General features: G+C 53.7%; 1 protein-coding gene and 2 long non-coding RNA genes across 9 annotated transcripts in view; 2 read left to right on the top strand and 1 right to left on the bottom strand.

Moving 5' to 3' along the window:
- The window catches only part of TBX5 (T-box transcription factor 5), a 114,007-nt gene that overhangs the window by 53,263 nt on the left and 42,680 nt on the right, over window positions 1-18,064 (bottom strand). Inside the window, exons 1-5 of one of the 6 annotated variants that reach the window (XM_060193031.1) lie at window positions 9,351-9,562; window positions 5,140-5,324; window positions 3,570-3,664; window positions 1,174-1,293; window positions 269-416 (exon numbers count right to left, since the gene is read on the bottom strand). In XM_060193031.1, coding sequence (XP_060049014.1) covers window positions 269-416; window positions 1,174-1,293; window positions 3,570-3,664; window positions 5,140-5,286 — 510 coding nt within the window. In that variant the 5' untranslated portion in view covers window positions 5,287-5,324; window positions 9,351-9,562. Of the gene's footprint in view, window positions 1-268; window positions 417-1,173; window positions 1,294-3,569; window positions 3,665-5,139; window positions 5,325-5,446; window positions 5,905-6,946; window positions 7,612-9,350; window positions 9,563-18,064 lie in introns of those variants that run through there. The other 5 variants (XM_060193036.1, XM_060193032.1, XM_060193030.1 and 2 more) reach the window with 5 other exon arrangements.
- On the top strand, window positions 6,322-10,307 carry LOC132539086 (uncharacterized). Of its 2 annotated transcripts, none has more exons than XR_009550390.1 (3): window positions 6,322-6,415; window positions 9,379-9,422; window positions 10,054-10,307. It is a non-coding gene; the product is annotated as an uncharacterized LOC132539086 (long non-coding RNA). The 2 variants fall into 2 exon arrangements; XR_009550389.1 differs by lacking the exon at window positions 6,322-6,415 and adding an exon at window positions 7,290-7,389.
- LOC132539085 (uncharacterized) lies at window positions 10,366-13,694 on the top strand. Its single transcript, XR_009550388.1, has 3 exons — window positions 10,366-10,535; window positions 10,864-11,068; window positions 13,562-13,694. It is a non-coding gene; the product is annotated as an uncharacterized LOC132539085 (long non-coding RNA).

Raw genomic sequence — 18,064 nt, 5'->3', positions numbered from 1 at the left:
AGCTGAAGAGGGAGGTGACAGAAATGAGAGGATATGGGGAAGAGGAGTGAGGATGAGAAAGAGAAGAGAAAAGGAGAGACTTGGGCACCCAGAAGGCAGAGAATGAGGGAGGGGGAAAGAATCCACTTGGGGACAAGGATGGAGAAAAGGAAGAGGAATGGGTCCCAGAATCCAGAGAGAAGCTTCCAGACGGTGATGAGGGGGAAAGAAATAGGGAGAGAGATCGAACCCAAGGACCCAGAATGGGCTGCAGACCAGGGTCACTTACATGCCCGAACGGGTCCAGGTGGTTGTTGGTGAGCTTGAGCTTCTGAAAGGAGACCAGCTGCCTCATCCAGTGCGCCCCAGTGGCTGGGGAGTCGGGGTGCACATAGAGACGGCCAGGCATGGCTGGCTCCGCTTTGCCTGTCACGGACCTGGGCAGGGAGAAACAGGATCCATCGCCAAAGTTAAGGCAACGCCAGCTGTTAGAACCATCTGGAAACAGCCAGACCCTCAGGTCTCTCTGGACATTTGCAATTCCAAGTGCCCAGAACCCTGGGTGTTTTTATCCAGAAAAGACCCTATACACACAGTTCCTGCACTCCCTTTTTCTTCTTTGTCCTACGCCTCTTCTTCATAGCACCCAGGGCTTCCAAAGGTCTCCAATCCTCTGAGTCTGGAAGCCTGGGAAAGCCTTAGAAAATTCCTCCAGGACTTTCAAAGTAAGGGGAGGAGATTGCTCTTCCGATCTCTGTTCTGGGCAAATGTAGGTGCAAACCACCCAAGAAATAGTCCTTTCCTCTCTGCCGGCTCAAGTCAGATGCTACAGGCAGACTGTGCCATTTCGTTTAAAAAAAAAAAAAAAAGGCATGTTCAAAGCAGGTGACTCATAAAAAAAAAAAAAAAGTTTTGTGCCACCAGAAATACCTCCGGTGCATGGTAACAACACCCTTTTTCAAAACCCCACACCTTAGGGGTGCAGCACAAGGCACAGGAGCTTCTGGAAGGCCTGGGTTTTTTGTAGAAAATGAGTTGCTCTTTTTTTTCTAGTCGCTGGTGGTGAAGGCAGTGGACTTGACAACAAAATGCACACAGTAGGAGCTCAAAGAGCGCTTCTGGTCTAGTGCAGGGAGAGGGGAAGTGGGGATTCCTTTTTTTCCCCACCTGCCACTCCCCTACCTGCCCACCTACCATTTATTATCTGCGAACTTGTATCTGTGATCGTCGGCTGGAACTATGTCCATGAGGAGAATGTACTTGGTCTTGGGGTTGAGGCCAGCCACCTTCACCTTGTAACTGGGGAACATCCGCCTAAGAAAGAAAGAGAAGGAGTTGGTGGGGCAGGAGGCTAGCACTGATATTCTGACAGGACACACACACACACACACACACACACACACACACACACAATTTTTTTTCTAGAGGCAGAGAAGGAGGAAATCTTCCTCCAACACAGCTATCCAAGAGAGCTATTTTGTTGGCCCTCCACATTTCTGAGGGTCTTTTGAATATTTGTTTGCTTATTTATTTATGAAATGGAAAGGGGAGGAGGTGGGGGGAGAGGAGAACCATTCTGGCACAGGTCACACACCAGCGATTGAATTTAGGACCTCATACTTGAGAATCTCATGCCTCACCCACTGTGCCAACCTTCTGGACTGCACCTCTGTTTATTTTTATGATACAGAGAGAACCCAGAAAGCACTGTTAGGTGCTCAGGATTGAACCTGCAGCTTCTGGGGCTTCCGCACATTCAAGTCCTATGCTCTGAAATCGAGGTCTCTCCTGGACCCTACACCCTGCAGTGTTTACAAAGAGACACCATGAGGCCTTTGCCCCACAAGCAAACAAAAGAAATCACCACCACCACCACCCCACCCCACCCCACACACAGCTCCGCTCCAGCGCCAATCCAGCCCGGGGTTTCCCAGGAGCTGGGGGCAGAGATAGGACAGGAGAAAAGAGGGCATCCAGATTTGTAGGAAAAGGGGAAAATAATAGCCCCAGGACTTGAAGGGATCTGGCTTTAAAGCAGGCCTCTGGCAGCGTGCTGTGTACCCTCAGGTTAAGCGGCATTTTCACCTTGTGGGACACACTTGTTTTTATTCAAGAACAAGACTGAGCTTATTAGGTGGAAAGCACCCTGCGCTTAAAGCCGGCCCTTCACATCCCTCACTCAGATCCCCCCCCCCCCCCGCCCCGTGTGCACACTGGGAGGGGGTTCCTCTACCCATCACCTAGTCATCCAAATGCCTTCAGAAGCCCTGGAAGAGAGTGTGAACTCTTAGGAACTTCGGCAAAGAAATGCACTAAACCAATGCGATTTGCAAAGGTGAAGCTGGGGCCTGAGCTCGGCTCCTGATCTTGGAAAGCCAGATCCCCGCTCCCCCGTCAGCACCACAAAAACACATGGTGCACACCCACCTACGCCACCACAAAAACACACGGTACACACCCACGCCCGCCCCGAAGTCCTCCCGCCTGAGCCTGAGCCCGAAGCCCCAAGACCAAGAACGAATGAGCCACAGTGACGGCTCTGAAGCCGATGGGAAGGGGTGAGCAGGGCCTGGGAGCGTGTTTATCGCTACCGGAGGCGGAGGTGGCTGAGCATGCCTTTTATAGCCAAATCGCGGGGCTCAGGCTGCCGCTGCGGCTGCGAGAATCCACCCGGAGGCCCTAGGCGCACTAGGCCCCTGCCGGCCTCAGCAGGAATGGGACGGGGACGGTTCTCTGGTATAAACAGACCGCACCTCCCGGTTTACCCATGCCGAGCGGGGGAGCAGACATTGTTTAATTTCAAATAATAATAAATGTCACCGTTGTCAGTTTATTACGGGAGGCTTCGGCTGGAGGAACAGCTCCACCCTCCCTCTTCCCAAGCCTGCTGGGGGCGGGATGGGGCGGCATGAGGCCTTCTGCCCTGGAAGGCACCGAGGGGCCACTCAGGCCTGAGCAAGGGGGTGGCGGGGACGCGTGTCTCCAGTTCTGGGCACACCAGGCCCCGCCACGTCTGCGTGGCTTTCCCACTCCCACCCCTCTCCCAGAAGCCTAGTGTTTTGGTTTTTTCTTCTTCTTCTTTTTCTTCTTCTTCTTCTTCTTTTTTTTTTTTTTTTTTTAGCTCAAATGTGAAGCTTTTAAAAGGCGCTCCGGGTGAATTTCTTAGCAGCGGAACTGCCATGTCTGTATACAGAGCCCTGCGGAGCCCCGGTTCAGTTTCAAAGGTTTCGCTTGCTTTCTATAAACAATGGAAGAGGTAGCAAATACACTGGGTAATCGCTGATCGGGTGGGACTCTGGAAGCTGTCCAAGCTCACGGAGGGTAGGATGGAGGCCGGGGGCCTAAGATACAGTGGGAGTGATCCCCAAGTCCATCTCCTCAGTCCTTGAGCCTCTCTGTCCTTCTCTCATTCTTTCCCTGTTCCTTCTTTCTCTCTCTCTCCTGCCAATCCACCCAAAGAGCACCATCTCCCAAACCCCTGTCTTTTCTTAGACACAAAGTGAAAACTCCCACACATCTCTCCAACTGTGTGTGTCACACACACACACACACACACACACACACACACACACGAAAAGTGACCAGTTCACCTTCCAGCCTTGGTGATGATCATTTCTGTGCCCACTTCGTGGAATTTCAGCCACAGCTCACGCTCATGGAGAAACACCTTGATCCCTTCCATGCCCTAGAGGGAGGGGAGAAAGGTCACACAGGACAGCCAGAGCAAACTACCCACCCTCCAGCATCCAGCCTTTTTTCTTGATAACTCAGAGAGGCTTTCTTCCCTTGGGAATGAGGTTAGGGGGGTCACTCTAGTCTGATAGATGCCCCCCAAGCCACTGGTAACATCTACTGAACTCCACGGACCAGATTCCCTGCCTGCAGGTCCTTACCTTCTCACACCCCCCCATCTGGGGAGCCCCTCGCTGCAAGCTGTCTCCTACTCAAGCTGCCCAGACAAGGCTAGAGACCCCCCCATAATAGAGGTGCCCCAGAATGTGTGTGGGAGGATAGTCTCCAGAAAAAGAGGGGAGCAACCTCCATCTGCCTTAGCCAAAGGCAGCTAAGCAAAGGGGGGGGGGAGATATCCACACTGAGAAAGCTATTTTAAATATTCCAGAATCCACCCAGATGTGTCCATGCAGACAGATGTGCACTGTGTTTATTGAATACCACATCTAAACTCAAGGCCAGGCTTCGAGATGGAGACCTAAAAACTGTCTGTGTCACAGCACCATCCCGGGCCCCAGAATATAAACCAATCCTCTGTGTCTTTGTCAGTACACCTCCCCAGCTCTCCTCGGCATTTAACATTTCCTTTCTTCTGCTACAAGTTATCTCACAAAAGAAAAGTGATGCAGAAGAACTCTCTGCCAGCTCTTCCTCTGACGCTCATTTGTAACTGTTGCAAAAAAAAAAGTGGCTTTGCTTTTTCCAGTGGCTGAGCCTCACTGCTGTCTGTTTTCCCACTCACTCATCACGGTGGGCATTTATCTGCTGTATGAAGGGCAGACGAAGCCTAGGGGAAGCCCAGCAAGAGTGCACACGCAAACCCCAGAGAAAGTCTATCGTGCCCGACGATCTTTCCTGTGCCACCCGCTTAGAGTGATTTCACACCCCAACCAGACAAACCCTCAGCTTTTTCTCTGTGTGCTTCCCATCGCTGGTCAGGCCCCATCACTGGACGAACAGTATCCCAAGCGGCCCCAAGCAGCGGGGGCGGAGGTGGAAGATCTGAAGTGAGGTCAGGCCATCCATCGCTCACGCCCCTGAAGCAGCCGCTGACCGGGCCTTGATGAGATGGGGGGGGGGGCTGAGCCTTCACCCAGCCTCCGTGGGGAGGGGAAGGTTCTAAGCCCACGCGCATGGGCTTCAAAGAACCAGATCAGGATGCGCTCACAACTAAACCATGTTATTCCCAAAGTCCTCTGGCCAGGAGGATAACTATCCCCCCAAAAGAATACTGGGGCTCAGCAAGGTGGCCTTGGGTAGGATTAAAGTGAAGGAGACAGAGGCCCTGAGCAGCACACCCACCTTTTCCACCTTCCTAGTCACTGGAGCTACGATTTCTGCTGAAGACAAAACACACACACAGTCACACACACACACACACACACACACACACACACACACACACACACCAGAACCCAATGTTCTTACCTGCTGGGTGAAAGCGGCTTGTGGCGAGGAAGGGGACTTGCTGGGGACCCCCAGAACACTCTCGGGTTTTGAGTCACACGGTAGATCTTTTGAGTCTGGCTCCAGGGGTGTGTGTGCCAAGCCAAAGCCCTCGTCTGCGTCGGCCATGGTGTGCCCAGGGCGCTGTGCCCGCTTGGGGTACTGCTCTGAGAGAGAGCAGTAAGAGAGAGAGAAAGAGAGGGGGTGTTGGGGGTGCAGGTCTAGTGACAAGAGGGAGCCATGTCACCCCATGCCACACACACACACACACACACACACACACACACACGGGGTCCAGCTATCAGTGTCTCCGCTCCAGGCAGCAGAATCTCCCATTATTCTTGTTCACATTACTTTTACTTTTAGGCCACTCACCACCGCTTGGGAAAGACCCGCATCAGACCCTGGAAGAGGCAAGGCTCCCCGCATCTCCCCTCACCCCTACCCCTGCGATAAGCCAGATGCCCGTCAAATTCGTCTGGACTTCTGGAAGCGCCAATAAAGATAAGGTTAGGGTATTTTTGGAAGTCGCTGGGTACAACCCAACAAAACAAAACACAACAAAAACCCTAGTGTCCTTCTGTGAATCACCTACCTCCCACCCCTTTGTCAAATTATGAGAGGCTATTGGGACTGTTCTGATCAAGAAACAGGGAGAGAGACAGACATTTGTGGCTGCCACATTTTGCCCCAAAACAAACCCGCCTCTTGCAAAACCAGAAACTGAGAGGGAAGAGAGAGAGAGAGAGAGAGAGAGAGAGAGAGAGAGAGAGTTGGAGTGGCTGTGTCTGGAAGGAGAATTCACTCTATCTTTATCAGTCACAGGTTTTGAAATTAAAAGTCTTTCAGCATTAAAAGTCTCCCCCCACCCATGCACACATCCAAAAACAATGGGGAAATAAACATTTTTAAAAAAAGAACCCAGATAGATTGGTGGAGTAGGAAAAGTCACGGTAGAGCAGTTTCAAGGACAGCAGCTGGTGGGGTACCCTGGTCCCCGACTTCCAGGCCCGGGACTCGCATGGCAGGAGCAGGCAGGCCGAGCAAAGTTTCTCTGAGCTTCCGCTGGGCCTGGTGTGCTGGCACTGCAGGCACAACTCCGGGTGGGATCAGCAGGCAGCCCCAGTGAACTGCCCAGGGTTGGGGGGGGGGTGGCGATCTGATGAGATTGGGACTCATCAGAGAACAGCTGCAGAGCAAGCCCAGAGAAGCCAGCCTCCCGGCTCTGATCTCCTTCCAATCTCCTCCACCTTCCCAAGTAAGGATTTCCTCTCTCCGTCAAAACTGGGGAAGATTGGGGAAGGGGGTGCAAAGATGCAAATCCTACACACAGACACACACAGACACACAGACACACACACACACACACACACACGGAAGGGGGTGCAAAGATGCAAAACCCCCCCCCACACACACACAGTCTCAGCAGCTGTTTTAGCAAAAGCGCCAAGGCCCTGCTGGTCTGCAGCGATCCAGAGACCTAGAAATGGGACGGCCTCCCCCCAGCTTGCTGGGGGACTCGGAGGCAGCCGCGTCTGCTCACAACAAAAGAAAGCGAGGCTGGGACCCCCGGAGTGATCTCCCTTTCCCCACCGGCCTGGGGGACTAGCCCAGCCTGCGCCCTGGCCGGTTCCCCCCCGAGCTCGCGGCTGGCGAGATGCGGTTTGACAGAACCAGGCCGCGCGCCCTGCACCGCGCCGGGGACCTCGGCTCCTGCGGAATCCCAGGCTGGAGAGCCCGGGCCTCGGCGCCTTCCGATCCCTCCCGAGCCTCCTGCAGGGGCCGTTACCTCTCGGGGTGAAGCCGGTGCATCCGCCTGTATCCCTCCACGCCGCTAACAGGGAAGCCAGCAGCGAGGTGGGGGCGCGGGCATGGTGGCTCTGGGATGTATGGGGGTGGGGGGGGCTGCTCCCCGGACTAGCGGCTGCTTCTGTCTACAGAGGAGCACCCGGTGCTGGAGCCTGGGAGGCAGCCGCCCGCTTCCCCCCTGCGCGCACCTCCTTCTCCGCTGCCGCCGGTCCCCCTAAAGACTTGCAAGTTGTCAGGCGCCAGAACCCGCAGCCTGGGGGTGGGGTGGGGGTTGGGGACCCTCAAAAGTCTAATCTCAGAGCTCCGCTCCTTGCTGCAAGCAAAGTGAGGTTAGGGGGAGGGGGTCAGGCAGATGCCTGGGGGGGCGGTGTAAGAAGTCTTTCCAGAGTGCCCTCTGGCAGGGTTGAAGATCCAGGATTCCAGGTTAGTCAATCTCTCTCTCTCTCTCTCTCTCAAAAAAAAAACAAAACCGCAAGCTGGCTCTCGGCTCTGCCGCTGCTAAGATGCAACACCAAGTACTAAAATTGCCCTCCTACTAACTCCCTCTACACTCGGCCAGTCCCCCCCTTTCCCTCCCTCCCTCCCTCCCTCCCTCACTCTCTCCCCCCCCCTCTCTCTCTCCCCACTCCCTCCCCCAACCACCTTCTCCCATTCAACTCCCCAAACACTGGAATCGCAACACGACTCCAGAGCCCGGACCTTGGGATCACCCTCTCCTCCCCACCCCCTTCCCCACCTCCTCCATCCATCTCTGCTTCCCCCAGCACAGCGGCTTGGTGGCTGCAAAAAAAAAAAAAAAAAAATCTACACAAATCATGGAGGAACGGCTCAGCTCTTAACCTGGGAGAGGGAGACTTTGTGTAGGGAATGGAGGGCTGAGGGGCTCCCCAGGGCACACACAGGCTGGCTGCTCAGCCTCCCCTCAGCAGCCACCGCCCGCTGCTCCCTCCAGCACTGACCTCAGTCCCAGAGCCGCCTGACCCCTCCTGGCCCAGCCTGTGCTGCTAGCCTGCCTGACATCCCCTCTCCCCACTCATCACCCCGACTCTCTGACTCCGGGGTGAGGGCAGGGTGAAGGTGCACTGGGGTGGGGGCCCAGATCAAAGCAAGCTGGAATCCTCCCTCAGCCCCCGCCTCCCCAGGGCCACCAGACCTCCCTGGCTGGAGGGATACATAAGACACCAAGCACCCAATTTTAGTTAAATAACCAAACTGTCCCGGGGGTGGAGAGAAGAGTTCGCCTCCTCTGTGCTCTTTCCCTGCCCTCCTCTTCTGTAAAATGTATTGTTTTTGAGGGTTGAAAAGGTCAGGGGAGCAAAAAACAGTTAGTGTCCTGCGTCTGAGTGGATCCAGACTGAAAAACCAGCCTTAGAACTTGTCTTGTTCCAAGTTCCAGTGTTCACAGGCTGCTCAGCCTCTTCATTTCCTGAACCCCCTGACTCTGTCCTATTATTATTATTATTATTATTATTATTATTATTAGTAGTAGTAGTAGTAGTAGTAGTATTTATCTTCTGGAGCTTCAAGTAGAGGCTTGGGCCTGCAGGACAAGGATGGAGAGAGGGAGAGGCAGAGGAGACTGGCCCTGGAGGCTGAGATCCCCTGGGGTAATTCCTGTGGTCACTAGGACTCAAAATTCAGACTAGACAGGATCACAACATTCCAAAGTACACCCTACATGTCATACACATACACACACACACACACACACACACACACACACACACATCTCCCCCCTAAAAATGGAGTAAATGTGGAGAAAGTCAAGTCTGGCTTCAGGAGCCTCCTCCTCGGGCCCACCTTCCAGGACTGTTTTCAGACCAAGGAAGGCTGTTTATTTACTAGTGGGAACACCTGCACCTTTCTGAGGTGTTAGCCTAGAGGACTTTGGGCTCCCTCAGGAGGTGATCCAGGAAAGTGGGGGACAAAGATGGAAGACAAGCAGGCTTGTGGACAGCAGAAGGGGGCCCCAAATCTCCAGCAGTCTCGCCAAAACAAGAGAAAATACAAAAAAGACTTCTCAGATCCCTTTACATGCTCAGAAGATTTGAGGATAAAACAGATTCCCATAAATAATCTGAGAGAGAGAGAGAGAGAGAGAAGTGAGGGACCTGGACTACCCACAGTAACTGCCTGGCCAGACCCCTCAGTTCTTCAGAATACTGCTCGGGTCAGTGGGCAAAATTGGGATTTTCGAAATTAATCCCATTAAGCCGTGTTCTGGTCTCCAAGGCAAAACTTTTGCTTTTCCCAGGTGAGATGGAGCCACGCGGTGGGAAGGTGGGTTTCAGGAGGGCTGAGCTCAGGTTGGGACACAGGGTGTCCCTGGACAGGCCAGGTGCTGAAACCTTACCCCCTCCCCATAGTTCCAGGGTCACACTCACCTCCAAAAATCCCACCTCTTCTTTCCAGCGCAGAAGCCAGATGTGGTACCTCAGCTGGGAAGGGGAGTTCAGGTAAAGAATCTAAAAAAAAAGACCTCTCTCCCCCCAAAAAAAATAGTGCCCACCCTTTTAGACCCAGCCTTCTTCCAGCCTCTGTCAAGAGTAGGGGGTCCTTCCCAACTCAAAGTGGGCTTGTGGTCTCTGGCAAATTCAATATTCCATGTTTATTCCCAGACACACCACAATAAAATAAAGAGGAGCCGGGGCAACAGCGACTATCTCACCAGCCGCTGCACCTATAGGACTCGGAGACGTCACAAGTCACGCAGCCGGCCCGCTGTCATGCTGGGCCCGGCCTGGGGGGCAGCAGTTCCAGGCTGTGCAGCCACAAGTCCCAGCCACCCGGGCCACAGGGATAAATACAGAAATAAACAAACCCACTCTCCTGGGAAACTGGGCCTGGGATGTAAAGACCCTCAGACACACAGAGAGCCAAGATGAACTTTCTTAGGGAGATAGAGGAGAAAGGGGGTGGGAGCTCATGGGGAAAGGAGATGGGAACCCCCCCCCTTCTCCCTCAACCCAAGATTGGAAAGAAATCAATTATTGGGGAGGGGAAGGAGAGGCAGGAATTTGCTGGAGACAAACGAGTTACTATTATGACTTTTGTTATTATTATTCATAATTAGAATGTTCCTTCCAGAGGGGTTTTTCAACCAAGGGATCAGCTTATTCTCACCGAGTCAGGGCCCACCGACCCCAGTGAATGGAGTGAGTAAGGTTATCGCCAGGGGAAGTGAGATAGAGACCTGGGGGGGGGGGGAGTCCCTTCTGCTGATGTCCCTTCAGACAGACCCTGAGTTTGTGCTCCAACCTCTCAGAACAGCCCTACGGACCCCCAGGGTGGGAGAGTAGAGGGCTGATTCCTGCAGAGGGATCTCTCTCTCTCTCTCTTTTTCACTCCGCTGCAATGGTTGCTCTTTCTGCTGGCCTGGACACCCTGTGTTCCCCCCAGTGCATAGCTGGAATAGCCTTGGGTTGTGTTGTGAAACCTACTGTATAGACACCCCCCTTCCCCTCGGCACTGCAGAGAGAGAGAGAGAGAGAGAGAGAGAGAGACTAGACCGGCAGGCCCACCACCAAGCGATGGGCCCCAGCAAGCGAGACCCAGAGCCTTCCAGAAGGGTAAGTTCCCCCACCTAGGGGGTCCCCAAGGGAGCTGGAGGTTGGAGCTGGCTCAGTTTGGGGGTTCATGGTTTGGGGTTCATGATTACTGGTTCATGGCCGCCTGTGGCCTGGCCCCACTCGGGGAGTGCAGCCGGCGGGCAGCTCCCAGGAGGAGACCAGGGCGCCTGGAGCCGGGAGCGGGGCAGCCCGTGGGTGGTGGGGAAGGCGGGCCTCAGCCTCTGTGCCTTGGGGCCCTCCTCTAGCCAGTCGGAGGCGGCTCCCCAGAGCTAGCTTCTCCTTCCCTCCTTTCCCAGTCTGCCAACACTCTCTCTTCCCCAGACCCCAGGGCTTGCTGGGCACAGCAATGCACCCCGATTTCCAAGAGCCCAGAGCTCCACTGGCCAACTCCTCTTTGACCTCTGGGCCGAGGCAGGCAGGACCCCCAGGCTCGGACTGGGCTGGAAGGAGAAAGATGCCGCCTTCCTTCTCTCCAGGACCCGCTCCCTAAGACGCCTCAGAGGCCAGGGCACACAGAAGAAAGACCCCCAAAAGTGAGTGTGAGAATCTCCATTCTCGGCCCCCCCCCCAAGCCCATGGTGCTGCTCCATGGAGGCAGCTACACCTTGGGTTGCAGGCTTCCCCCACCACCCAGCAAACGCTCCGTTTGCTGCTCACTTTACAAAAACCCTGCCCGCTTGGATTTTAAATGCTGCCATGGACCGGGGAGCCGAGGGGTTTAAAGAGGAAGAAAAGAAAAACAGAAACAAAAGGTTTCTGTCTTTTCTTTCCTTTTCTGTTGTCTTTTCTCCTCCTCCTCCTTTTTTCCCCTTCTTCTATTTGCTGTTTTGAAGAAAAGTTGCCCCCTCCCCCCCCCCAAAAAAGCCTATTTCTTCCCTCTGCAAAGACAACGAACTTAAGGGGATCCCTCCCTCCTTTTTATTTAGTCTCCAACTCTGGTCTCTCCTGAAGGCAAATAATAATAATAATAATGATGATAATAGTGTAAGGAAGTGGAGGAGGGACAGGAAAGTTAATAGAAATTATAACAACAATAGGAACGGAGACAAAACTAAACTTTGACCAAGTCGTTTTGCAAACTGCAAGGGTCAGACAGAGGGTGGGAACTTCTCTCCTTTCTCAAGAGGGGTCACTTTCCCTCTTGGCCTAGTTAAATCTGGCGCGGTTAACTTTTTTCCAGTGTCTCTTTCCCTAATGTTTTATTCAGTTCCTAATCCCCTACCCCTTCTGACCGGACCGGAAGTATCTGGGAAGAATACTGGCTATTATTATTTCGATTTTTAACATCCAATAGTCCCACCAAGAATGCTCCTTGCTGCTTATGTTGGAGTTATTATTCGTGGTGGGTCTCCTGTGCTTTGGAAACAGCCTTCTCCAAACTCGCAAGGTTTAAGCAGAGAGGAAAACCTCACCCATCCACCCTCTGCCAGGAAAAAGAAAATCAGGGTAATGGAGTGAGAAGTGGAAGAGGGACTGTAGTTCCTCAGGGCCCAGTTGAGGGATCAAGGCTGAAAATTCTCAGAGTCCCGAAGAGCAGAGATGCCCAACAAATCTGTGCTTGGGGTGCAACGGGGCCTCAGCTCTTGCCTTCTAATTCAGGGAGTCGCCTGAACTGAAAGTGGGAGAGCAGCTAAGGGAACCTGAAATTTCCAGTGCTGAGGACTCCGTGGAGTCTTGGAAAACCTGCTTCAGCTGCAACCCCAGAAGCTCTCCAGACTTAATCTTTAAGTCTGCATGGGTGCACAACCCCCTAAAAAAATGGGCTGAAAACATACTGAGTTCCAGGGCTCTGACATTGTGAGATAGAAGTCCAGGCTGCTACCTTCCAGTCTGGAGGGGTATAGGCAGAGGGTTGTGTATTGGGGGTGGGATGCTGTCTGGAGACCCTGGCCCTCAACTGGAGGAGGGTGAGTGGAAACTTGGGAGCCTGTGGGCTCTGGGGGCTCTAGGAAGACAAATTTTCTTTGGCAAAAGGATTGGTGTCGCTCTGTCGACACACCAGACTATTTTTCTTGTTCTCTCCCAAGGGTTGTGGAGGGCTGGAGGGGTGGGGAGTGGGAGGGGGAAAAAAAAGCAAGAGAGAGAAATTAAATCCACACGTGTTAAGCTTACTCAAAGGGCCTGAGTCAAAAGCACAGACAGAAACTTGGGGGTCCAAGTTCTGGCTGTCGCCAAGGGAGAGAATTTGATGGGATATGTCCACGGAGGACCTTGCTTTAGGGGAAGAGGCTGGTTTCCTCTCCGTCTACACAGCAGTGGAGGCAGAACTTACATTTGCTAAGAAAACAAAAAGAGACTCAGCCCCCTCCTCCTTTAGTGAAGCTCTCTGGCTTGGTAATGATTTGAGTCCCCTCATCCTTTGGCCTTAATAAGACAAGTCCTTGGGGGGCGTTCCCAAGGTCTGCCCTGGCTTGGAGCGGGTCTTGCTTTTCCTCTAGGTCAATAACCATGACTACCCTCTGTCTGATTTTTGAGGAGAAACTGGGTGAGAAGGGGTTGTGGGGAGGGGGCTACCCCACCTGGACCTTCGGTGAAGACACCAGTAATAACCTGAGGGGGGGTGTGGGTGACCCCCAAGCTGCAAGAAGCCTCATCAGAGCTCAGTGTGAGCTTGTGCTGGCTGTCTCCCCCCAACACACACATACACACAGAAAATCAGGGAGCCCTCATACTGCAGTTTACACCAGAAAACATTATGGTGTGTGCCATTGACAGAGGCCAGGGGCTGGCCAGCGTGTTAAAGCTCAGGGATTGTTTCCAAGGGGACTGTGGGTAACCCAGCGGTAACCTAGAGTCTCTCCCTCCCTCCACCTTCCCCCACCCCAAAGGTTGCTAGCAAAATACAAGATGCCCAGAGGACAGTGGGCAGTATGTGTGTGTGTGTGGGGGGGGGGTGTTGGCTGCCAGACACTTCCTGTCACCCTTGGTTTTTCCTTAGCCTCATCCTTGGCTTCTTCAGGACAGAGGTCCACACCCCACCCACACACCCCCAAAATAAGTGAGTTCAAGTGGTTCCCCTTCTGCAGAGTCTATCTGTGCACTGAACTCAGGTATAAGAAGGATGCTTTCCCAGAAGCGGGGATCCCAAGACCCAGCGGAGGCAGCTGCATCTCTGGAGAAAAATCACCATCCTGGGGTTCCTGCCTGCTGCCTGCGGGGGGGGGGGGGGGGAGGGAGGGAAGGGGCGCCTCCCTGTGGGAAGAATAAATTGGTTTCCTTTCCTTTTATAGGGCAAAGGACACCATTTGTGACTCCGTGGTCTCAATCCTGTGATTAGAGTGGAGGGTGGTTGCTTTCTTCTTGACCCACAGCAGGAGGGGGATGCCCTTTGCTTTTTTTAAAAATTGGTTTTGGGGGAGTTGGACGGTAGCACAGCAGGTTAAACGCAGGTGGCACAAAGCTCAAGGACCAGAGGAAGGATCCCGGTTTGAGCCCCTGGCTCCCCACCTGCAGGGGAGTCGCTTCACAGGCAGTGAAGCAGGTCTGCAGGTGTCTATCTTTCTTTCCCCCTCTGTCTCCCCCCCTCCATTTTTCTCTGTCCTATCCAACAATGATGACATCAATAAAAATAACAATAATAACTACAACAATAAAAAACAACAAGGGCAACAAAAAAGGGGGAATAAAAAAGAGATATTTAAAAAATCTTTAAAAAATGGTTTGAGGGCTACAGTGGAGCCCGCTTTCTCTCTTCCTCATAGAGGCAGCCAACTCACACTGAATGAGGCAGGGTGCTCACCAGCTCAGATGGGATGGGGAGGAACAGAGGGAGATGGGAGTGGTGACCCAGATGGAAAGAACAGGTAGGGAGATAGGGAGGTGGGGGGCGGGGTGGAATTTGGTCTGGACTGGCCTTCAGAAGTGGTTCCTCACTTTGTTACACTCCCTGCTGTGGACCCTGTTGGTCTCCCAGCTGGTGTTCTATTCTCCCCTCTCTCAAAAAAAAAAAAAAAAAATCCTCTCCCCTAGGTTAGCTGGAGGCTCTGAATGTCCCTACAGGCTGTAGATTGGCTGTTCAGTGTCCCCAGTCACCTCTCCAGTCAGAGTCTAGGTACCTGCAGCCCTATAAACACAAAGAAGCTCTAGGACAAGTCCTTTCCCATCACACCCACCGCTGGTGGCACTTGAACCAAGGCACTCACTGTGACTTCACAACCCAGGAGGGATCTATCGGTTTATCCATCCATCCTGGACTGATGGACGGGGTTCTCTAGTTAACCAGCAAAGGAAGGAGAGTGGGAAGAAGAAAATGGTTTGGAAGTGGGGAACAAAGGACGGATTATTAAGCATCTTGAAGTTCTGTTTATTCACAAGCAGCCGATAGTCAGCAAGTCTTAGGGTAAAGGCTCTGCTCTCTCCTTCTCTTCTCTCTCCTCTCTGTCCCCTCTCCTCCTCCTCCTCTCCTATTTTCTCTTTCTCTCTCTTTCCCCCCCCCCTCTCTATATATATATCCTCCCCACCCCACCAGCAAAAAACCCAGAAGATGACCTTAGGGTCCCAATCACTTAGCAGAATGGGACGTAGGACCTAGCCTCTCAGACCCCATTATTCTGCTCTGAAACCTGACCTACATCCAACGCCCCCCTACACCCCCCAGCTAATACACACTGATTTGGCTGGGGGGGGGGGAGTCAATGGATGGGTGGGCTGGAGAGAAGGGGAAGAGAAAAAGATGTCTTTTTTTAGTTTGTTTTTAATCATTGCTGCAGCTCAGAGAGGGTGAGGACTTGGTCTAAGCTGTACAGCCCTGGGGTCATTCCAGCTACTCCCACTCAGGGGGTAGCAGCAGGGGACTCAGCATCCTCTGTGAACCCCCCTCACCCCCAGCTCAGGCTCCAGTGCTCTTCTCTGATGCTTGGCTCTGGGTGTAGAGAGAGGAGACCATGCTGGTCTTACTTCCTGTGTCAGGGATCCGCCACGCCAAGGTGGGCCCCAGGAATGTCCCTACCCTCTTCTCAGGGACTAAGACCCAGGAGAGCCTATCACTGCAACGCTGCAGCCTCTAGTTTCCCCATCTTCTAGATATTTCTTCCAGCACCATTTGCCCCTTTGTACACCAGCTCTGCTGGCTCCAGGCCAGGGCTCAGCACCAGCAGCCAGGGGCCAGGTTGGCCCGAGGAGAAGCTTCCTTTACAAGGTGGACCAAGGTCCAGCCTCCCCTCCACCCCCACCCTAGAGAACCTGAAAGGGAGGCTCAAGGGCCCCCCCCCAACTCCCCACTTCTTCTAGGCCTGCTGCCTTGTCCCAGTTGGTTTGGGGGCTCCGTATCTCCAGGATCCCAGGTACCCCAAGACATCTTCACCTCTAGGCAGACATCAGGGTTTCCCCAGACTTGTGCCACATGTTCAGCACTCACACAGGCCTCCCCAAGGGGTATGACTTAAGGCTGCCCCCTGCCACCAGCCCCCACACACCTGGGGACCCAGGTGTCATCGGGGGCCTAGGGGTGCACACAAGCCAGGCCAGGACTGCTCCTGATGCCCCTCCAACCTCCCTTCCAAGCCCCCTGCCCCTTGGTAGAACTACCTGGGCTATGTTTCTCTCCATGACAGTATGCCATGAGGAAAGGCAGTGTGACACTGATGTCACATGAGTGTGTGTGTCCTCCCTTGAGAAGGTATTAAGTGCACACAGACACACACACACACACACACACACACACACACACATACACACACACTCACATAGCATCTGGACACTTCCTTATCAGAAACCCCATAAGGAAGCCACATGTTTGCTCTGTGTGTGTGTGTGTGTGTGTGTGTGTGTGTGACATGGGCTAGTGTGTCTGTGGGTCTGTGTATCCTTATAGAACACCCCGCAGGAGGGCCATCACCTACACTCTACCAGGCTCAGTGCCCCTCCCTTTTTTATGGCCATTTTTTTACGATTAGTATTTTCACTAGCAGCTCCTGGAACCAGCCGGGAGGCTGGAGGCCCTGAGTCCTCAGCCAGGGGCCACCGGGTCTATATTTGGAAGGCAACTCCACAGCCACTTCCTGGGAACTGGGCCAAAGGTGCCTGGGAGCAAAGGGGACCATGTGTCAGCTGCACCCCCAGACGCCCCCTCCCCCTGCCCAGTGCACAGGGGAAGTCCCCCTCCTCCTTCCCGGGCTGGCTGGAAATCTAGGTGCAGGAAATGCCAACCCCCCACTCAGTGGCGCCCTCTGCAGGCAGAGCCCAGTGGGCAGTGATGGAACACATCCATAGACACACCCAGCACCCCACCTTGGGGGCTCCCACAACCTCACTGGACCTGCAGAGGAAGTGCTGGGAGTCCACACAGGTCTCTGAGAGTGTGTTCAGGTGAACAAACCACAGGCATTACAGCCCCGCACCGAGGTCACATCTCTCCTCTCTCTTTCTCTGCCTCCCTCTCTGCCTTCCTCTTTCTGTTCCTCTCTCTCCCCTCTCTACCTCTCTTTCTCTCCCTTTCTCCCCCTTCTCTTGCTCTATCCTCCCTCCCTCTCTCCCTCTCTCTCCCCTCTCTCTTGCTCTGTCCTCCCTCCCTTTCCCTCTCTCCCCCTCTCTATTATTTTGCGCCCCCCCCCCCATGCATACAAAGTCACTTACCATCAGCCCTTACCATCTTCCCTCAGTTACCAGGTCTTGTCCCCATAGCCTTTCTGGCCCCTGGCAGGCTCCCTGCAGCCTCCCACTCAGCTGCCTCTGCCTACCCTGGCCAAAATGACTGTGTGTGTGGGGGGGACACCATCAGGAACCATTTCCCAGCTGCAGGATGAAGTTTGTCTAGAGAGGACTCCTTGAATCACCACTCCCACCCCCAAACCATCCAGGTGAAGAGAAACCTGAATTCCAGATACCCCTCCCCCAAATGAGAGGCTTTGACACAACCTCCCCCCCACACATACACACAGAGTTGGACCCCCAGTGGGCCCCTAGCAATAACTAGTTCAACTCATTGAATTTGACATATGGGGAAACTGAGGCCTGGAAGTGCAGAAACCAGCAAGTGTCCTGGGACTTTGGAACAGACTTGAGGCTGGCCTCCTGCTCTCCCCAATCCCTGAGTCTGCCCAGGGACCTGCCCCTCTGCCCTGGCATCACCAGCCTGTCACAAATGAGGCCTTAGTCACACCCCATCCCTGCTCAGAGGCCACAAAGAACAGCCCACAGCTGTTAGGATAAAAGAGCTGGGGTGGAGCTCAGTGGCAGAGCACAAGACTTGCATATAGGAAGATCTGAGTTTTCTCCTTGACACTTTAACTAGGGTGGAGGCTAAAATCTTAGTTCCTTCCCATAACTGTAGAGGCTTTGCACTGATGGGCCCATGCCTGGCCTCTCACCTCCTCTCCTGCTCCCCTTCTTGGCTCCACAGTCAACCCCACCTGTGCCTGCCTCAGGGCCTTTGCACAAGCCATGCATAATTCACCCCCCAACCCAACCAGTTCCTAGCTTCCTTCTGGGCACTCTCTGCTAGCATTTTTTTTTTAATGTAGTGCTAAAAGGCTTGGGGAGATAGTATAGTGGTTTTGCAAAATGATTTCCCTGCCTAAAGCTCTGAGGTC

Source organism: Erinaceus europaeus, chromosome 6, assembly GCF_950295315.1.
Source record: "Erinaceus europaeus chromosome 6, mEriEur2.1, whole genome shotgun sequence".
Taxonomy (NCBI): domain Eukaryota; kingdom Metazoa; phylum Chordata; class Mammalia; order Eulipotyphla; family Erinaceidae; genus Erinaceus; species Erinaceus europaeus.
This window is presented reverse-complemented; position numbering and strand designations above follow the sequence as displayed.